This window comes from Heterocephalus glaber, unplaced genomic scaffold (assembly GCF_053883595.1).
Source record: "Heterocephalus glaber isolate CG9 unplaced genomic scaffold, H.glaber_assembly_v1.0 deba00000122, whole genome shotgun sequence".
Classification (NCBI taxonomy): domain Eukaryota; kingdom Metazoa; phylum Chordata; class Mammalia; order Rodentia; family Bathyergidae; genus Heterocephalus; species Heterocephalus glaber.
Window position 1 is genome coordinate 40572698 of NW_028258138.1, and position 21273 is coordinate 40593970.

Genomic DNA, 21273 nt, shown 5'->3' on the forward strand with positions numbered 1-21273 from the left:
ACTGCTTTTCCTCTTTTCGGACATCCTGGGCTCTGACTAAGAACTGTACTGCTGTACACTATGGCACTGTACAGTAAGCACACAGCAGTGCAACTGTGACAGTGTTCGGCAGACACATGAGCTACTTCCATGATATGTTCACCTCTACAAATGTACCTAATGCCAAGTTCCTTTTTCATCTTTGAAAGTACTCAACTCAAATGTTCGTAAGTCAGGAACTTGGTGTATTTGTATTTTGTACATTTAAAAAAATAATATTCTCCTTGAGAAACATCTTATTTTAAGTGTTAAACTTGTATAATATGAAGAAGTTCAAGAGGCAGAATTATTTAAAGCATAAAATTTAAAATAAATAACAGGTAAGCACAAGGGGCCAAGAACAAGCCTCCAGAGGATAGGAATGTCAGCATCAGTAGGTTGTATCTATTTCAGGAAAGGTCAGTATACCCTGACACATGCAATGGCAGTCATCTCGAGAGGGGCATTGTTCATTGATACTTACTCACATCTGTATCCAACCATAAACAAAGATTTTATTTTCCGAGCATCATACAAGTCCAAAGTTGTCAAGAGCAGTCACCTAACCTAAATGCCTTCAAAATTAGTGGGTAGGAGTAACACTTTGCAACTAGTTGAGAACATGATCTGAGTTACAGTACATAAAAGCCTAGACTAGAGTGGTAACTTTAGAAATGTTAAGCAGTAGCAGATCAGGCAATGATAAAGAAAACCAATAGGATGTTAGGATCAAGAAGGCAAACATAAGTTTTATATTTGGACCCAAACTCGAGTGTGTTAACAAATAATACCTAAGACAAGCAGTCTCCAGGCTTCAGTAACTGTACTGTACCGTATTTTTGAAAGTCTGAGCACATATTCCCACGTTTACTATTTATATGCATATTCTAATATATACATTGTGAAATATTAAAAATGATAAAAGTAAAAATATTTTAAATGTAAAACTCTGAATGACAGCACTATGATGGAAAATGCTTTATAGTACTTTTGAAAAATTTTAACACACTAATTCAGTGTGTGTGTGTGTGTGTGTGTGTGTAGTTTTTTTAATTAAAAAAATTTTTTTTTTTTTTTTAAATCTCAGCTGTGTAGCCCAGCTGGGATTACGAGTGTGCATCACCATGCCTGGCCAAAGTCTAGCAGTTTCCTTTGATGCTTAGTTTTAACCTCTGGCATAAGTGAGGAGTGTGCTTTTGGTAGTAGAAAAATGTTCCTTTCTAAATCATGATACTTGGTTTAAAATCTTTCACCAGTTATGCAGTTTTGTTGAAATATTAGTAAATTTCTGTTATTCCTGATGTCAGTCAGTTTTTCTTGAATACTAATCATTCTTCTTTTTTTTCTTTTTCTCCTGTGGTGCTGGGGATTGAACCCAGGGCCTGGTACATGCTAGGCAAGCATTCTACCACTGAGCTATACCTCCAACCTAATACAAGTATTTTAAACAAATATTAAAAATGCATTAAAATACTCTAGGTGAAAGTTTGTTCAACAGAAAATTCTGTTAAGTTAGTTACGTAGGTGACATAATGTTTTTTAATGACAATAACCATGTAGTAATGTACTTCCAGATATTTATTTTAAATTATTTTCTTCTTAAAACCTTTCTTGTGAAAAGTGGTTAATTTTTTTATTATTATAACTGTTCCCTTTATTTAAAAAAAGAATGTGTGTAGTACTTGGAATGGAACCCAGGACCTTTGTACCACATCCCCAGCCCTTTTTGTATATTTTATTTTGAGACAACGTCTCACTAAGTCTCTGAGTTGCCCAGGCTGGGCTCGAACTCACAATCCTCCTGCCTCAGCCTCCTAGAATACTGGGATTACAGGCATGCTCCACCATGCCTGACTTACTATTTTTTAAAAAACATTTTACTGTATTATAAAAGCTTTGCTTTTATAAAATTAACCACACTGAGCACCTTTTACATTTTTGCTTTGATTTCCTGGAGTATACTTATAAATGAATTTGATATGTGGTATTTTATAATTGTACTCTAGAATCTTATTTCATTCAAAATCAGACAGATGTTCCACAGTGCTTTTACTTACTACATAGATTTTCATAAAACTATCTTAATCAAAATATATCTTTATAAGCATACCTTTCTTTTCCTGGATCCATTTGGAAAAGCTTTTAATTACCCAAGAAAGTAAGATTTCAAAATTTAAGATAGTAACACAAGGCCTTCCGCTTCTATGAAATGTATCAGAAGAATCAATTCTCCAGATTTTTAATACTGCAAGAGAGCAATTAAGTTTATTATGGATGGAAGTAACTAGTGGAGGCTTCTCAGGGAAAATGGAAAGGTGTAAAGATGAGATTTAGACAAGTTTATGGAAATTGTAGGAGAAAGAAAATGGCATAAAAAAAGGCATAGGCAAGAAAATACAAGGTGAATTTGGGGAATGTGACAGGCGAGACTAGAGAAAAGGATTTGTAGTTTGTAATAATAGGTGAATGAGTTGATGAAGGTTATTAAGCATGAGATTAAGGCATTAAAGGGAGTTTCATCCTATGATAAGCTGGTAAAGGTTCAAACCAACATGTTGAAGTGTCCAAACAGCTTTACAAATATATGTTGCCTCCTTTAAAAAATAGCATCCATTTCAAGAAAGAGAAATCTTCCCTCTAGGGGCAAAATATTAAGTCCACTCCACAGTAGATTCTCAAAGAAGAGTAAGGTAAAGAGTTATGCTTTTTTTGTATGATTGGCAGACACAAGGTTGAATGGAAGTTTTTAAAGGGATTATATTTAGCACGGTGCAGTGGGTAACAATAATGTGGTAGATAGATGGCTTAAGTCAATACACACGTCAAATTTATTTAAATAAACATTAAAAAATATATAGTGTGCATATATTATTCTCTAGGAGTGAATAATTTGTAAATTCTATCGTGAATTTAAGTGCTTCATTACTCACTTGCAATATTAAATTGAATATCATGCAAGAAAGTCATATTACTTAAGAAAGGAGTAAAAAAAATTTTCAAATTTATTTGTTCTTGTCCCTCTGGATCTTTGCACAATAGACCACAATAAAGTCTTTATTTTATTTCTCTTCCCTAACTAGAGGTATTTGCTATAGGAGTAGTCTCCAGAATATTTGTTGACCCAAGAAATACATAAACACAAAGAAAAAACTAAATTACAATTTTTACCTTAGAAAAATGAACATAAATTAATTTACTAATTTTAATAGCAAAGACAGGAGTAAAAATATAATTTATAATAATATCTATGGAGTTCACAGTCAAAACTGTAGGCAATATAGTCAGAAAAGTAATCTGCCAGACACAGTGGCACATGCCTGTAGTCCCAGCTACTGGAGAGGGAGGGTGAGGCAAGAGGACTACTTGGGCCAGCAGTTCAGGGGCAGCCTGGGCAATATAACATGATCCTATCTCTTAAAAATAACAACAGAACTATCCAAAAGTTGCCTTTGGGTGGGAATTGTTAACCACTTAATACTTTACCCTGAGCAGTCACTTAGGCAGCGTGCTTGTTTACATACTGACTATCCAAGTGTTGCTCAGGCAGGTGTCATTTCATTCAGTCGATTCTTATATTTTTTTTACCTGGTATAGGGGATCAAACTCAGGACCTTGCACTTGCCAGGCAGGTGCGGCACCACTGAGCTGCATCACTGGCCCCAACCAGTAGATTCTTGTATTGAATAAATTTGATAAAATTGACATTTTTATATTTCCTGTTATATTATCTTATAAAATTAATGAAAAAATATGCAATTTTTGGTCATCCTGTATTTAAATAATTGGACTGGTAAGTGGTTAAATACAGATCTTAAGGGCTTTCCTGTTGAAATTGTGATTAGTGGTCTAAATTGAAGTACAGTCAGTTTAACAAAATTTGTTTATTGTTTTCAGCCAAATTTAGTAAACTGGCAGTACATCTTGACTTAGCCTTCAGTACAGTTCTAAGTCCCTCTGCATTAATGGTTTACATGATTGGTACCTCAACTACCATTAGCCAGAAAAATGGAATCTCCAAGGATTTGGCAGTAGAAGTAAGCTTACCAGTGACTCCGCTTGTGTCCAGCTTACCTTATTTCCTGTGCTTTGATTGGACCCAATCACCTTATAGTATTTGAATTTTAGGGGCAGTAATATACTTGTATATGTGTAGAATAATTGGGGAGTTTGTTTACCATGTCAGGTTTTAAACTGATGTTTGAGGGCCGGGGATTTAGCTCAGTGGCACCATGCCTGCCTTGAAAGCGCAAGGTCCTGAGTTTGATCCCTAGTACCACATATAATAAATAAATAAATAATTGATTGACTGATTTAGCTCAGTTGCACCACGCCTGCCTCGCAAGTGCAAGTTCCTGAGTTCGATCCCCAGTACCAAATAAATAAATAAATAAATAAATATAAATTGATGATTGATTTGAACCATGAAGGTGCTACTATAGATCATTACTACGTTACATGTATGCTAAAAAACAAAAAAATCCTGGCTGATCAGAAACTTTATACCTACCTTAGTTATTTATTTTTTGTTTTGGTATCAGGGATCAAACTCAGGACCTTGTGCTTGCAAGGCAGGCCACAGCACTACTGAGCTAAATCCCCGGTCCCCTACCTTATGTTTTTATGAATGCAATAACATGGAAACATATGGAAATGCAGAAATCTTTTTATTATACTAAGGTGACTGGGTATCTGAAAGAAAAATACTCAGAGTGTTTAAAAAAATACTAAAAATAAAAACTAATGTTTATGAAGTGCTTACTATGTGTCAGGCACTGTCCCAAGCAGTTCTCAATACTGTATATTATCTAATCCTCACAACAATCATATGAATAGGTGCTTTTTATTAACAATTTTGCAGAGAAATTGACCTGATGGGGAGCACAGAGAGGTTAAGTAACTTGCCCATTATTTATAGGTATTTTGTTTGTTTGCATGCTTGCTTTGATCCTGGGACACCCTTAAATAACTTATCAGGAGATAACTTATTTTCATATTTGAACTTAATGATTCTTTCATTTGACTGGTGATTCTTTTTCTTAAAATTTGACTTCTGTCTTGTTCTCTTATAAATAAAATGTCCTTTTTTGTGTATTTTAACCAGGAAGTCAAGTGGCATATAGAAATCACTTTATAGTCTAAAATGGAATGTTCAAATTATGGAAGAATATGACAGTTTAACTCAAGTGAAGAATTTATAGCCGCTGAATATATACTGTGATGATTTATTTGATAAGTAAAAATTTTGAAGATGTATTTTTTTATCCTGAGGGTTTGCTTTATGACTGCTACAAAGCTTTTAATGTCTAAGGTATTTTGTGAACACACAAATTCTGACTTTTTTGTTTTAATTAATAAAGTTATTTTTAAATTTTAACTTCGTCAGCTTCAATATCTAGCTTTTCTTTAAGTTTCAAGCTCAACTTAGTATTTTTAAAAATAATGCTTTTATTAGACCTTCAGTTAATCTTTTTATACTGTCCTGTTGAATTTCCTGAAACATTAAAGGAACACTTAACAAAATATATAATGAATCAAAAGGCATAATCAAAATACCTGATATGTGCAACTTAAAGGAGGAGAGGTTTATTTTGGCTTATGGTTTTCAAGAATTGAGTCCATGGTTGGTTGGCTCCATGCTAGAACAATGTGGTGGAAAGGCAAGGCAGAGGAATGATGTTCACCTCATGGCAGCTTCAGCGACAAGAAGAGCTGGAACAAGAATACACCCTTCTAGGTTATGCCCAGTGACCTGTCTCTTCAAAACAGGCCCCCACCTCACAACAGCAGTCAACTGTAAACTCATCATTGGACTAATCCACTCATGCATATAGCACCTCCGCTATCCAGTCACCTTCTAAAAGCCCCACCTCTGAACACAAGACTTTTGGGGGGACATTTTAGATCTAAACTGTAGCATCAAACAACTAAATAAATCTTGTAAACCTAAATCTAAGAAGTCAAATTTATTATACTCAAACTTAGCAAACCAAGTTCTCTGAAATTTTAAACTTGTTAAAATTTTATGGTAATGAAAACAACAGATTCTTTAAAAACACTTTACATACCTTTGTAAAAACCCCAAAATGCAGACAAATTGTTAGTTGTTACTTGGTTCATCAGTCTGTCTTTATCTTTAAACCTAATACAAACCATTCATATTATGGGTTAGATTTATTTCTTCAACATGTCATTTCTTTATCCCTAAATCATGAGTAGAATTTTCCACATTCCAGTCTTCTACCACAACTTAGATTATGTATTTGGCATAAATTTAGGCCAGGGCAGGGGACTTGTGTCTACCTACCAGCCAGAGTGTGCATAATGAGGAAGGCCCACCTTACTCCCTTTCTTATAGTTAGGCTCTTGCCTACCATTGTGAACAGGAACTTTATTAGTCCTCATGTAAATTTAACTGAACATTTAATTTTCAGTTTTTTGCAACCTGGTTCTTTTCCTAGAAAGTATGCATTATTTAAGTTTTTCTTTTAGGTTACACTTCATCCCTTTTTAAATGGGATTTTCTAAATCCAATTATATATACACTGTGTAACCTTTGGCATTAAAGCCTATTTATGTATTAAATGGGGTTTTGTCACCCTGGTTAGATTACAATAGCATCCCTTTCTCTTTTATATAGCTATCTTATTTGGCCATCAGTCATTTTATTGACGACGATGATCAAGTTTAGCTTTTAACCCCTTTAAATTCACAAAGCCAAAATGATTTTTCTCTCCTAGGAATGCCAGAATCACCTCCGCAGATATGGAAATGTGAATCTGGAACTGGTGACTCGAATCATTAGAGATGGTGGCCCATGGGAAGATCCAGTGTTGCAAGCTGTTCTTAAAGCCCAGCCAGCATCTCAGGAGATAGGTACTTCAGGAGATTTAAAATCAAAACCAACATTTGTGAGAAGTAAAAACAATTTCTAGAGCAGTAATAGTTACTTTTTAATTTTATAATACTGAATAATGAAATGTACTTTCAAATGAAGAATGTTTGTTATTCTAACTGGGCCAAAAGTGATTTTTTTACATCAAATTAGGTACATTTGTTTCTAGTATGGGAATTGAGTGTGTTAACATCTGTACTTGATGTCACTTATTTACAGGGAGTTTTTAATCACTTCAGTTATATTTTAAAAATTTGTTTAAGTAGGAACATCTTTATTAGACAAAGAAAAAAAAAAACCCAAAACAAAATGAAACAAAAAACCTGTCCTGTTCATGAAAGCATTATGTTATCTCCCTTCCATAGAAACTCCTGTGAGAGGTAGAACTGAGTTTTTACTGCTGTTGTCTGTTCTACAGTTATTTCCGTGCATAGTGGAAAGCAGATGTTTAATATAAGTATTCATTGACTGAATGACTGACCATATGATGCACACCTGAGTGAGTGACTGAATAAATTTGGATCCCAAATATTATAGTATGTTCCAAACTTTATCCAATAGAAGTTAAGTTCTGTCTCATTCCATATTACCTACATCCTTTGACATCACCTCCTGTCAATTGTAGATCCTTGTGGAACAAAATTTGTTTTTTGAGGCAGGAAACTTTGTTAGCTGCTTCTAATAATCCCTTTAAAATCATGTTTCCCATATTATTAAAACATTCTGAACTCCAGAACATTTTGAGTAACAAAAACTTAGAAGTAGTGAATAAGAATAAAAATGTGGAAAACATTTGAAAGTATGGAGAGCCTACTGAGGTACAGTTGAAAGAAATCTACAGAGAAAATATAAGACCTTTCAACCCTACAAGTCAGTCAGACTGGTAAGAAAAGTTTTTTACATCCTAGATTGTGCAGGTTAGAACATTTCCATTTGTTTTAGGTTAATAGGGTGGGTTGTAAGAGGAGCTGAGTGGAGAAGCTATGATTCTCAGGCTTAAGAGCAAACCTCCCAACAAGTTTGGAGCTATGATAGTGAGAAGATGAAGACAGAAGATTAGGAGTACCAGTGTAAAGTGGTGGGGTAGCATGCAGGTCAGATAAAACTGAAAAAGACTAAGGTATATGTGACAGGTATGGAGAACTCGAGAGTGCAAAGGAGACTGATGCTTGATGTGTAGCTCTTGGAAAGGGAAGGGATGTTTTAAAAAAGAGGGAGACAGTGGGAGCTGAGGGAGAACAGCTGGATTATTGAGGAAAAGTAGGAAAAAATGAAATGTAACAAAGGCAAGAATCATAGACTGGAGGAAACTGAAGAGATGGGGAAATGTGGCCAGGACAATTAGGAGGTAAAGCCAGAGCTTCAAAAGGAGTTGAAGAAGAATGTTTGAACTTTTAAAAAGAAGTTTTAAGGCTTCTCTGAGTAGGAGCTAGAATAGACCTGTTGTTGGTTGGTCTGGCCCTTTAGGCTGAGAATCATTAAAATAACGAATATTCCTCTCACAACTACCCAGCATACCTCACTTTGGGAAAAGCTGCTCTAAACCCTCATTAATATGGATGACTCTTCTCTATAGTTAGTGATCGTTAGGGTAGAGACCAGCTTGAAGTTTATCATTGCATTAACTATAAATCAGTGTTTGATTATTATATACTGTGAACAGAATTGCAAGGCAGATGTTTAAGACAAAATAAAACAGTACTCATAAGCATTTTAGTAGCTACCAATTAAACATAGATAAGTAGAACACGTTTGGACTTAAAAATAATAAAATAGGGATTCCAGTTCTGGCTCTGCCACTTATAAGTTCTTTGTCCGTGGGCAAGTTATTTGACCTCTCTGAGATTCAGTTTTGTGATCTGTGAGACAAATATTTTAATACCAGTCATAAGGTTGTTGTTAGGTCTAAATAAATTTATATAGTTAAGGGTATTTATATGTTTCAAAACTGTGCAAAAGTAAGTGTAAGTTAAATTAGTCTTAGTGATACATGAATGTATTAATCTTATTTGACATAATTTTTGGTTTAATTTTATTTTAAAAAGTAATAAAATATATTATAATTCAACTTTTTCATTGATTTTCTTTACATTTCTCCAAAATAATCTGAATGTGGTTTTAATGTGATCACTTAAGATTCAACCTTTTACAGTAATGAAAATATTGAGTCATAAGAAGATAAAGTATGTAATCTTAGACTAAAAAATAACCTTAGACCTTATGAGTTGAAACACATATTTAACATATTGTTAACAGTTTAACATATTGAAGAAGAAAATTTCATTTCCTCTTTTTTAAATTTAGTTTTGTTTTTTACTTTTTAAACTGAGAAGAAATCAACTGATTTTCTTGAGCAGTGTTTTAATGTCATTCTTATTTTTATTTTCCCAACTATAAAACTGAATATTGTTTTTACAAAGTTCTACTAAGAAAAGTACTTAATTAAGTAACTCATTAATCTAATTGGATATAATTTTAGTGGTAGTTTCAAATAGTAAAGTTGGAATCTTTTCTTGAGAGTAATAGAATTTGTTTTCTTTTTAATGTAGTGAACAAATATTTAAGTTCTGAAAATCCACTGTTCTTTGAACTACGTGCCAGATACCTAATTGCTTGTGAACGCATACCTGAAGCAATGGCTCTTATTAAATCCTGTATAAATCACCCAGAAATCAGTAAAGACTTGTACTTCCATCAAGCACTTTTCACATGTCTGTTTATGTCACCTGTAGAAGATCAGTTATTCCGGCAGGTATTGAGAACTATTTTTTTGCCTATTACCTGTTTAACACTACCAGGAAGGGGGGATAGCTTGTTATTATTGATTTCCTTTTATAGTAGTACCAGTGGTATAAAAGATCATATATCTAGATATGTTCTCTTTTGGCAGCATTCTTTAAATTCACTTTAAATTACAATCTGATACTAACAAGTGATAAAATTGATAAAATATGCTCACTAAACATATTCATATTTTTGATGTGACAGAAGAGGTTAGATAAAACCTGGGAAGTGTTATCATTTTGCCTCTTAAGATACTAAGAACTTAAATACTCATGTGCATTTTTTTCCAAGATGAAAGAATGACTCCTTTTCTAACATTAGACCCCATGTAAGGATATGGTATTAATGAGAAAATAATTACTATAAAATGTAGATGCTATATAGTGAAACAGTGAAACCACAGAAATAGTCTGTACAATTCATCACGTCTTTCTAGAAGAAAACTAGTCAACTGTCTACTTTGTTATGAATGTTTACTTTAAGCATTTGTTATAACTACCTTTTTAGACATTTTTAATGATGTGAATTTTTTCATTCCTCTTACAGCATTTATTGAAAACTGATTGTAAGAGTGGAATTGATATCATCTGTAACACTGAAAAGGAAGGCAAGACTGTATTAGCTTTGCAACTCTGTGAATCCTTTCTTATTTCACAGCTCCAGAATGGGGATATGTACTGTATTTGGTAAGTGTTCCTAATATAGAAAATGAAATGGAAAGATGGAGAACAGCAGGAAAACTGATTAGCAGAAGTTTGGACTATGTATATTTTTAAAAATTGTGTAAAATTGTTAAGCCATTTACAAACTTGTGTAAAGAACAATAGTATATTATTAAGAACTAGAGATTTTTTTATAAGAAAATGATCATATGCCCCTAATTGAGAGTTTAAATTTTAAGTACATGTTAAAATGAAACAATCATGTTTGAAACTGAATTTTAAATTTGGAGCATGAGCTTTTTAAAACATTTAAAAAACTAAAAGTTGCTGGTAGGATATATGAAGTAGCAAGTTACCTTGCCATTGTCTAATTTAAAATGTGGTGTAAGAATATTTTTAGTAAATGAAACCATGAGTATTATTACAAGAGTCTAACAATTTCTGCTTCTTTTTCTCCAGGACACACACACACACACCCTCTTGATCTCCTTTTCCCAGTCCCTCTCCCTATCTACCACATTGCCATTTCATTAATTCTTAAGGGAAAACTAAATTCTATTTGCTGAACATAATATCTAAAATGATCATGGGCTATATAAACTTTTTTTGAAATAAATGGTTTGGATTTTAAATTCTTAAATACTTAAGAAAAATAGCCTGCAGGCGGCATATAGTTCCAAATGATACTTAAGTATTCTTGTTTTACAGAATAAAATCTTCAGATTCAGAGAGAGTCATATCACTAATTAACAGTAGAACTGGGTATAGAAACAAATACACTTTTCTTCTAAGGAAGTATACTTTTTAGTTAGATTATGCTGATTTTCCTTCAGAAGTATACCATATCAACATATGCACACAGGGAAGGAATAAGGAGGTGGTGATAAGACACACATTTTAAAATGGTTTTCAGTGTATTACCATTTTTGATATGCAGTTTCTCTGAAATGAATCATAGTTATTACTATTGATAGATCTTTTCCTATGGGCATAAGAATGCTCTCTGCCCTTAGCTTTGTTAAATTATCTTTAATCTTTTTATTCATAAGTAACTATAATCAAGTATTTACAAAAAGGAAAATATATTTCATTTTCTTTTCCTCTTAGTTAAACAATTTCTACTCTTTAGTGGAGAACCTTAAAAATGGAACAGTGCCTAACTTCTGGTTCCTGGCCATCGAAATACTTTAAGAATAGAAGCTGGTGGGCCTCAAGCTGCCTAATAAGGGAATCTTTATCCGTCTTTTAGGTCTTTCCTTGTGAATAGTCTGATAGCCTGCCCTCCTATTTCTCTCGTCTTTCCTCTATGTTTCTTGAATTGTAGGGTTAATTTTCTTGCTGCTAAATGTAGTGGTTTTACTGTAATTTGAAGAATAGAATTGTTTTCAGCCTTCAAGGTCTTTGCTGTCTATTTCATACAGGCTTGCTCTTCATTTCTCCTTTTTGTGGACAGAACCATATCCACAATCCAGATATGTCATATCTACACAGCAAGCTACTAACCCCATTTCTCTTTCACTATCACTAATAATAGTAATCATAATAATTATAATAAAGCTACTCTCAGTGAGTGCTTTGTGTATTCTGTACTTTATATATGCATTATCTCATTTAATCCAACAGTTTTATGGCATAGATATTATATTCAAGCCATTCAGTTAGGAAATGGTGAAGTCAGTATTCAAATCGGGGCTACTTGACTAACCTCAGCTATTAAACATTATTTACTATAAATGAGTCATATTTAGAAAAAGAAACATGATATAAGTGGCTGTAAGGCCAGGGATTTAGCTCAGTGGTTTCGCCGCCTGCTGCGCAATTGCAAGGACCCGAGTTCAATCTCCAGTACCAAAACAAAAACAAACAAACAAAAAAGAGTGGCTGTAGACTCTGTTACAGGGTTTTCTTAGAAGCTAGACAATTTGATGATTCTATTAGTAGTTAATAGAATCCTTTGTTAGCTACCTGGGAAATGTATTGGACATTGAAGGGATACTATGTTTGTTTTTTTTTTAATTTTTTTTTCATTAAGTTTATTGGTACATTTTAGGTATACAATACAGTTACATTCATCATTGGGATCTTGTACCTTTACATGATGTACCTCAGTTCTTATTTTTTCCCCATTCCCCTGCCCTTCCTTCATCCCCTCCATTTTTCCCTATTTACAAACACTTTGCTTCCATTTTTTCCTTTTCTCATTTTTTCTTTTGGATGCTATGTTTTCTATTGGACCCTCTGTCTAAAAGAAAATGTAAGCTTCACTAAACCTGTCCTTTGAGCCCAGCAAGGTGGTACACACCTGTAATCATAGCACTAAGGCTGAGGCAAGAATATCGTCATGAGTTCAAGACTAGCCTGAACTATGTGTATGTGGCAAGACTGTCTCCAAAACAAAACAACCTGCCCTTTGGACTTCTAAACAAAAACCACCAGTGGTTTTGAGGATAATTTTTCCTGTTTGCTTTTTTGTTTTCAGAATCCAATGTACAAGTAAAACTTGAGATTTTATTTTGTACATTCATTTAAAATGGAGTTTTATAACCGTATTCTCAGATTTCTGCTTTGCCTACTACAAGCCTTGAAGTCCATCAAGTAGCTCTCTCCTGGGAAATCTGTTAGGATCTTGGGATAGCTGTTTTCCTTTCCCTGGCTTAACAGAGACAAAAGGAAATAAGATATTTGTGCTTAAAAAGAAAAAAAAAATTGTGCCCTAAGAATATCTGTAAGGAGTCTCAAATTATCTTTTGGAAAAAGTTGGAAAATAAACAAACATACATTTCAAATACATAAAGCATGCATTTGTATAGTACTGAATGGAATATCACTCTTATGATTCCCAACTATCATTCTTTGAAGATCTGTTGCAGAGATATGCTTTGTCTTCTTAAATATAGTTGATGTGTTTGCCTTCTACATCCATATTGCTTTTCTAAGTAAAAACACTTCTTTTTTAGAATGTTTACCATCATCTTTTATCTTAATCCACATGTACAATTTCTCCTAATATATTTCCGTAAGAGGCTTCAGCATTTAAGAATACAATAGTTACCAGATAATCAGGCTGAGGATATAGCTCAGTTGTAGAACATTTGCCTACCATGTGAAAGGCCCTGGTATTGATCTCTAACACCAACACTACCACCATAACAAAAAATTAAAATTTACCAGATTATCAATTTATAAATATTTATTGAATATTTCTGATTATAAATCTCATTGTTTGGTGCTTTGAAGATTATAAAAATAATAACGCAAACTAGTGATTTACTAAACATCAGTATATACCATAATTTACACCGAGATGCTTATCTCTTAATTCTTTTAATAAAGATGTTGAATAAAAGAAAGTAAGCATTGAATTTTTATTTTATTTTGAAATTTCAGTCACTACATCAGTATCAGTTGTCTCTAATCATATCTCTTTAGATAACTTCTGAAACCAAAGTATGTAATGAAATAAATAAATCTTTATTTGTTTGCCAACATTAAGTGTTTTAAAACTATAAAAAAAATAAAGATGTTGAATGGGAATAATCTCAATTTTTATATATAAAACAACCACATTAAAGAGAGAAAAGTCGCACATCTACAACTAATACAAAATGAAGTTGGGATTTACATGAATCAAGTTTGTAAGTAATAGCATCAGTGTCTAACTAACATAGGGAAAAGGCAGTATTTATTTCAAGTATAGTGAGGTGTGACATGAGCCACAAGGGCAGGGAGATAGCTGATCTTCAAAGATACCTGTTACCAGGAAAACTGAGATTGCTCATGTTTTTCAAACATTTGTTTTCTTTGTTGTTTTTCTTCAGGCTGTCCTGCTGCAGACTAGTGGGAATGCCAACAGTACACAAGCTTCAGAGTTGAGTTGAGAACACCCCAGGGATTCTAGCCTAACTAGGGTCAGGTTCCCACTCTTAAAGTAATATCTTGGAAAGAGGTGAAGGTCACAGGAGACATGGCCACTGGGGTTCCACTCATATATTAGGGTTATTCCCAAAAATAGTGGCTCATTCTTAACTGGGTAGTACCATACCAGTTAGTGTAGAGCACTACTGAAATTTAGTTCTCTGTTATTCCCAATCTCATATTTTATATAATGTTAAATTGAGGAGATTACAGTATATTACTAGTTGGGGAAATAGGACCTATATAATATATACAGGGAAGCATATGAAAGGTATGAAATTAGTAAGAGAGATAAGATGTATTCTGAAGTAGGTATCACTTTAGTTTAGGGCATTAATGAAAACTTTCATGAAGAAAAGACATTTGATATAGCTTTGAAATATAAGGTCATCTACAAAATGAAAAAGTACTTTTCAAGTAGAGCAACTGGAATAAGCAAATGTGAGAATATATGAAACCCTTTTACTTACAGTGAGGTGACCAACCTAGAACCATATTCAAGATTCAAATACTGATCTTTCTCAGAAACCCATGTTTCTGTGCTATTAACACTAAACAGCATATTGAATAAGCACTAAATAAAGTGATCAGGAAGGCTGGAAACAGATCAGGTTAGCAACCACTGTACATGTGTAAAATTAAAGGACACTGAGAGAGCTGAGAGCAAAAATATTTGAAAGACACTAGAAACAAGTTAGGGCCTAACAGGGTAGTGGAATGTTTAATGTCACTAACTGATCACTAGAAAAAGATCATCAATTTTGAAGTAGTATGACTGATTTTAAGTGTGTTAATGTGATAGAAATCTAAATTGAAATACCCAGGCATGAAAATAGGGAAAGAAGTTGGAGCTATGGATTTGGAAAGAAGGTGTTTAACCTGGTAAATGGTCTAAAGGAGTATTTGTGCAAAGGGGTTGAGGGGGGCGGCGGTGAGGAGCTGAGACTTAAGGAACACCTACCTACACAGCTAGTGTGGAATTCTGGTTTTACTTCTTATGTGTTGCTTCACATCATCATCTGTTTTGTGTTTTCTGTACTGTCTCAAGTAGACTGGACCTTCATCACGGTGATCAAGATGTCTTAATTTGTTTTTTTGGACAGGAAATAGGAAGTAGGATTTATTAATGGGAGTAATTAAGCAAGGGAAGCACAGTGGATAACCTCACAAGAGTAGGGCCTGCCACTTGTCCAGGAGATCACAACTGGGGATGTATTTGACTATAGACATCTAGTATGAGTCCCTACTCAGCCATCATGTCTTCCAATTCATCTGCATTAAACTTGGTAAAGCCCCACTTTGAGATATGACCTTTGATGATCAGACAGCTTGAACTTAGAGCCTGCCTAGGGTATCAATCACATGCTCCTTATTCTGCAGTGTGATGCGGATGGACATGATAACTTGGCTAATGGCATTCCTGCCATCTGTAGCTTAGGGCTTTCTAAAAGCACTGTGCATACCTGTTTGGAGCCCTAGATTGGGAGTAACCCACGTTCGAAGACATGAAGGTCCACTGAAGTGCCCTGTCTCCAGTGGACCCTTAGGGGAACCCAAATAAGCAACAGACTTAGTACATTACCAAGGATGCTGCTGTTTGCAGCCACTGCAGACCAGGCTCCTTAAGGTAAGGAGTCCAGTCAGCATAAATAGCTACAGATGTCCACAGATTAAAACCTGTATGTGCAGGTCTCAAAGTACATAATGCAATAAATCACCTTTTAAAAATTTATTTTCATCAATTAGTACAGTGGACCCTCGAGTTACAACCAGCCTGACATACAAACAACTTGGGTTACAACCAGAATTTTAACTTACCAAAAAAGTCTTGAGTTACGACCCAGATGCTGGCCTCTTGTACTTCCATATGGTCTCATATACAGATTTAACCCTTAAAGAGTTCTGGAGGGAACATTACAAAATCCTTTCCTGTGTGGGTTTAATTGAGAAATCCTGGGCCAGTGTTTCTCTAAGGACACTGAGATCTGCCTGGAAGAAAGTGTGGCCTAAAATTACACAGAAGAGAGACTTTGAAGGCAGTTGACCAACTTGAGTTATAAGCAGCCCTTGGGAATGAATTGAGTTCATAAGTCAAAGGTCCATTGTACCTTTAGATTATGATGCTTGGATAACTTTTATGACAAGTTCTAAAGAATTTTAATTTGTTAAAATGATCTTAATATATCTATCAGTTATATCTTTTGATTTGCCTTTGTCTCAAAACCTACTGTTCCTAGCCTTGTCTAATAAACTTGGCCATATCTTAGAAAAGAATATACCTGTGAAATACTTTAAATAGTATATAACTCTTTCATGACTTTACAAGATATGATCAGAAAGAGTGAATGTTGCTGCCTAGTGCCATTCAAAAGAAAGGCAGGTTCATAAAAACATTCTGGTATGTCCTAGTCTACCTCATTCACTGAATCTGGCAGCATGCCACCTAGGACTCTTCCCTAAAATCAAAATGACCATGAAAGTTAAACATTTTGAATCAATTCAAGAAACAGATGCAACCATAACAGCTCAACTAAAGACACTCACGAAAGGGGACTTCCAGAACTTCTTTAGAAAGTGGCAAGAACTATGGAATAAGTATACTTATAGCAAGGGGGGATATTTTGAGGGAGAGTAATGGCAGTGATCCTTTTACTGTAAACTTTTAAAAAAATTTAAACATTCACCATATTTTTCAATCATACTAAAAGCAAATGATCTAAAACATACAATTTCAGAATCAATATATAATTACACTTTTAATCTGTATTACTTTTGATATGTTAATTGAAAGCCTACAACATTGGTTTCTATATTTGCAAGTATGATATTAAAGCCCAAAGATATCAATATTGGAACATTAGGATTAAAATGTGTTGTTATCCAATAATAGATATGTTTTAAGAGTGCTGGCATATGATTGGAATTCATTACTTATCATTGCAAAATTGTACATTTTGTCTTTTTTCCCAACTTCTATTAGCCTCATATCAGTGCAGAATTATGTCGGGGATTAACATAATACATATTTACTTCTACTTTGTGAATATCCTAGCCAGGGCATTATAAAATCAGGAAAAGATGGCTAATGTCTCTATTTTAATAAATTGTAGTTTTGATATTTCTCTTTTTTTTCATTTACAGGGAGTTGATTTTCATATGGAGTAAACTACAGCTTAAATCTAATCCTTCAAAACAAGTTTTTGTAGATCAATGCTACCAGCTTTTAAGAACAGCAACTAATGTGAGAGTCATATTTCCTTTCATGAAAATCATTAAAGACGAGGTAAATAGGATATATTTATCCCTTAAATTTTAAATTAAATTCAAATGACAGTTCACTGAAACATCAGTCTCTTATAAAATTTGATTATAAAATTGAAGGTAAGGAGGAGTTTAAGGCCACATTCTCCATGTATTACCTCCTTCTCTCCCCCAATTCCCAACACAGTCCAAAAGATATAGATAAAATAACTGACAGAGACAAAAAGTCAATTTATTGTTACTTAAAATTTAATATGGGCACTATTATTTCCATAAGAAGCTATTATCCATTTTTATGATTAAAGAAGCTTGTCATTTTTAACATGCTAAGTCCCATTTGTAGAATCTTAATTTGCAATTGAACTTTATATATAATATGTATTTATTGTAGCAGAAACATAGCTCATAATGCTAACTTGTGTTTGTGTCAAAAAGAAAAATGAATTCTGAGATGTTTTTAAAACTTGGGACAGTTTTTAAGGTGTTTATTTGAAGTAATTATAAAGATTCATTACCCATTTTTTAAAATAGTCCTCAACCAAATTTTTTGGGAGGGCTATTTTATTTACTTTCTCGTTGCCGGGACAAAATAACTGACACACACAATTTAAAGGAGGGGAGGTTGGCTCACAGTTTATGTTTTAGTCCATAGTTGGCTGGATCCAATGCAGGCAGGATGGCAGAGGAGAAAAAAATAGACATATCTTCAAAAAGCAGAGAGACCAAAGTAGGGAGAAGGAGACAGATCCTTTTAGGCCTCCAGTGACTGACCTCCAACCAGGCTTCACCTCCCAAATCACATTCAGCTATACTCAAGAGTGGGCTAGTCCACCGATGAGTTATTTTGCCCCCATGAATCACCTCCCCAAATCCCCACCTGTGAGGACATGAGGCTTTAAGGGAATATATAGGTATAAACCATAACAGTACACCCCTAACCCCAAAAGATAGCCGTATGCAAAATGCATTTAGTCCATTTCTAAGAGTTGCCAAAGTTCTAGCAGTTTCAGCATTGCTAAAGTCTTAAGTCCAAAGTTTCCTCTGAGATTTAAGCAAACTCTTAGCTGTCAGCCCCTATACAAATGAAAAGAAAGTTAAAAACTTACAATGGCACAGCATAAGCATTCCTACTCCAAAAAGGAGAAATGAGATACAAAGGAATGGGACTAAAGCAAGACAGGGCAAACTAAATCCCACAGTTCCGTGTCCAGCATCCAGGGCAATCTGTGGTGAAATGTAAACTCTAAAGGACTTGGGTGTCCCCACTCCTATGGCCTCTCTCTTGGGCCAGCTCTGCTCACTCCTCACTGCTTTCCTCAGATATTCCATGTTCCTGGCTTTTCCAACATCCTAGGTCTCCACTGAACAGACACCACCCTCACAGGTTCATGCACTGCCCTCTCAGGGGCACACTGCTTGGCCTCCCAGGCCTCCTTCTGAAATCTGGGAAGCCTTCCTGACCCCACAACTCTTACATTCTGCTTGTGCCTAAAATCAGCACCATGTAGATGAAGCCAAGGTCTCTTACCAGGTGGAACAGTAGTTGGGCCCTTTTACATCTTGCTGGTGGTTGCAGAGGACTCTTTTGTGCCTAGATGGCTGAGCATAGGGAAATCAATTAGGGGGAATTAATTCCAATTCACTACGTTGCGGGCATTCTGGAGCATGGTTCCTAGTGCTCTCTTCTCAAAGCAAATCTCACTTTTGCAATTTTGAGCTGTCTTTTCTAGTGTCCTGTTCCAAAGTACTTGGCTTTTTAATGCTAATTTTTTCAGCAACCAAGATCTCCTCTGCTCCATCTTTGAGAGCAACAACTTTATCAGAGCTTTCTTTCTGGCCAAACTCAAAAGTTTTTAAATCATTCTGCTGGGCTATTTGGTCTAGATCCTCAAGGTAGAGCTGGCCAAAAGCCCCCAACAGTAGCCATCTCACTTCCTCAACATTAAACTACCTTGAAATTTCTTCTGTCAGATTAATCTGGTGCCCTTAACATCAGTTTCCCTCAATGTCTCAGAACAAAGCAAAATGTAGACAGATTTTCCCCCATGATGCAATCATCCCCCAAATTGTCCCCCATGATCCAGTCACCCGAAAGCCACTTATGAGTGCACTAGGCTTTAGGCAGACATACAGATATAAATCATAAGGCTATTGCAAATGAGTGTAATTCTACATATAAATTTTACATATACTTGGAAAGTAGATCTTATAGATTCTTTAACTTTTCCTCTCCAATATTAACATGAACTTAAATACAAAGATAAGAAAGATAAAGAGATAAAGCCATCCTATATTTTGTAGTTCTATTTGAGTCTTTAAAAGTTGGTTACTTTTAAATATATTAAGATTCATCAATTAAATAGTTTAGTTTTTTTCTTGTAACTTCCTCCCAAATATTAACAAGACTTCAAATACAAAGACAGTTCAAATATGTCAAGAAGTACCCATAAGTAGTACCTTTTAGCTTTTAATATATTTTTGGCATTTATCACATTCATCATCACATTACTCATTCAATGTTATGACCAAATAGTGATCATATTCTCATAATAAAAAGTGTCGTATGGGAGGTTTAAAAAAAAAAACTTCTAATTTCTTTTGCTAACTGCATTCACAATCCTTATTAAATACCAAAATATCATTCATATGTATTATCAAAACGTTTCCCTCCATCAAAGAAAAGGGAAACTGTGTTACAGAACACTTACTAATATTTGCTGTTCATCAGAATCACCTGTAAAACTTTATCTTTAAATATAAATATGTATCTATGTATCTATATGTACATATGATTTTCATTGTCTCCAAAAGTTGAGAGATACTACAGAAAGTTTACATTGTGCTGATTACTACAGATCTTGGTTATTTTCACTTTTGGTCAGCCTAAAGGTACATTATATAAGGAAAATGTCATAAAAATATGATTCTTAGCATTATAGTCTCAAGATGTGTCCATTTTCCTACAAATGACTACATTTTTCTTTTTTATGGCAGAGTAGTACTCCATTCACATTTTCTTTATCCATTCATCTGTTGATGGACATATAGGTTGCTGTTTCCAAGGTATAGCTGTTATGAATTGTGCTGTTATAAACATGGATATATATGTGTTATATGTATAATATGGTATCTTTAACTCTTTCAGGAAGATACCTAGAGGGGGAATGGCTGAGTCAAATGGAATTTCTAGTTTCAGTTTTTTGAGGAATCTCCATACTGACTTCCATAGTACTTGTACCACTTTACATTTATACCAACAATGTAGAAGGATTCCTTTTTCCCCACAGCCTTGCCAGCATTTGTTATTACTTTATTTGATTTCTTGATGATGACAAGGTTAAATATTGCTTGGTTTCTATCATGTGAGAAACCCAAATTATAAATAAAGAGCAAAATAAAAGATAAGATAATAGAAGTATGAAGATAGATCTCTTTAACATGAGAAGGGGATCAAGAGATGGAGGGAAAGGGAAAAAGAGGAGGGAAAGGGGATGTAAAAAGGAATTAATGTGTTATGCACATGTACCAACTCCACACAAGGAATGTAAATATGCACTACAAACATGTACCAAAAAATATTACCAATATGATTCTTAATAGTTTACATTCTACAAAAAATGTTTTTATCTGATGGAATATCATTCATGTGCCTCAGCAGTATTGAAAGAGGCATAGTTACAATACTGTGTTAGTTCACAAAGAGACATTACACATGGCATATCAGAAAAGGCTTCACAGAGG

The 21273-nt window shown here is 34.3% G+C and overlaps 1 protein-coding gene, 1 long non-coding RNA gene and 1 other non-coding gene across 10 annotated transcripts in view; 1 reads left to right on the forward strand and 2 right to left on the reverse strand.

The window, feature by feature from the left end:
• Window positions 1-21273, forward strand: part of Znf654 (zinc finger protein 654) — a 79834-nt gene that overhangs the window by 50789 nt on the left and 7772 nt on the right. For 3 of the 5 annotated variants that reach the window (XM_004857916.4, XM_021238853.2, XM_021238855.2), the window contains 4 exons: window positions 6756-6891; window positions 9460-9662; window positions 10241-10380; window positions 17413-17554. In XM_004857916.4, coding sequence (XP_004857973.2) covers window positions 6756-6891; window positions 9460-9662; window positions 10241-10380; window positions 17413-17554 — 621 coding nt within the window. The remainder of the gene's footprint in view (window positions 1-6755; window positions 6892-9459; window positions 9663-10240; window positions 10381-17412; window positions 17555-21273) is intronic. The other 2 variants (XM_021238854.2, XM_021238856.2) reach the window with 2 other exon arrangements.
• Window positions 1-21273, reverse strand: part of LOC106010521 (uncharacterized) — a 53885-nt gene that overhangs the window by 18062 nt on the left and 14550 nt on the right. Inside the window, exons 4-5 of one of the 4 annotated variants that reach the window (XR_015452334.1) lie at window positions 6084-19131; window positions 5572-5727 (exon numbers count right to left, since the gene is read on the reverse strand). The exons of 1 other annotated variant lie outside the window; for it this stretch is intronic. This is a non-coding gene — a long non-coding RNA (uncharacterized LOC106010521). Of the gene's footprint in view, window positions 1-5571; window positions 19132-21273 lie in introns of all 4 variants that reach the window. 2 more of the 4 variants (XR_015452335.1, XR_015452333.1) reach the window with 2 other exon arrangements.
• LOC147830404 (small nucleolar RNA SNORA70) lies at window positions 15796-15930 on the reverse strand. The gene has a single exon (XR_015439387.1). It is a non-coding gene; the product is annotated as a small nucleolar RNA SNORA70 (small nucleolar RNA).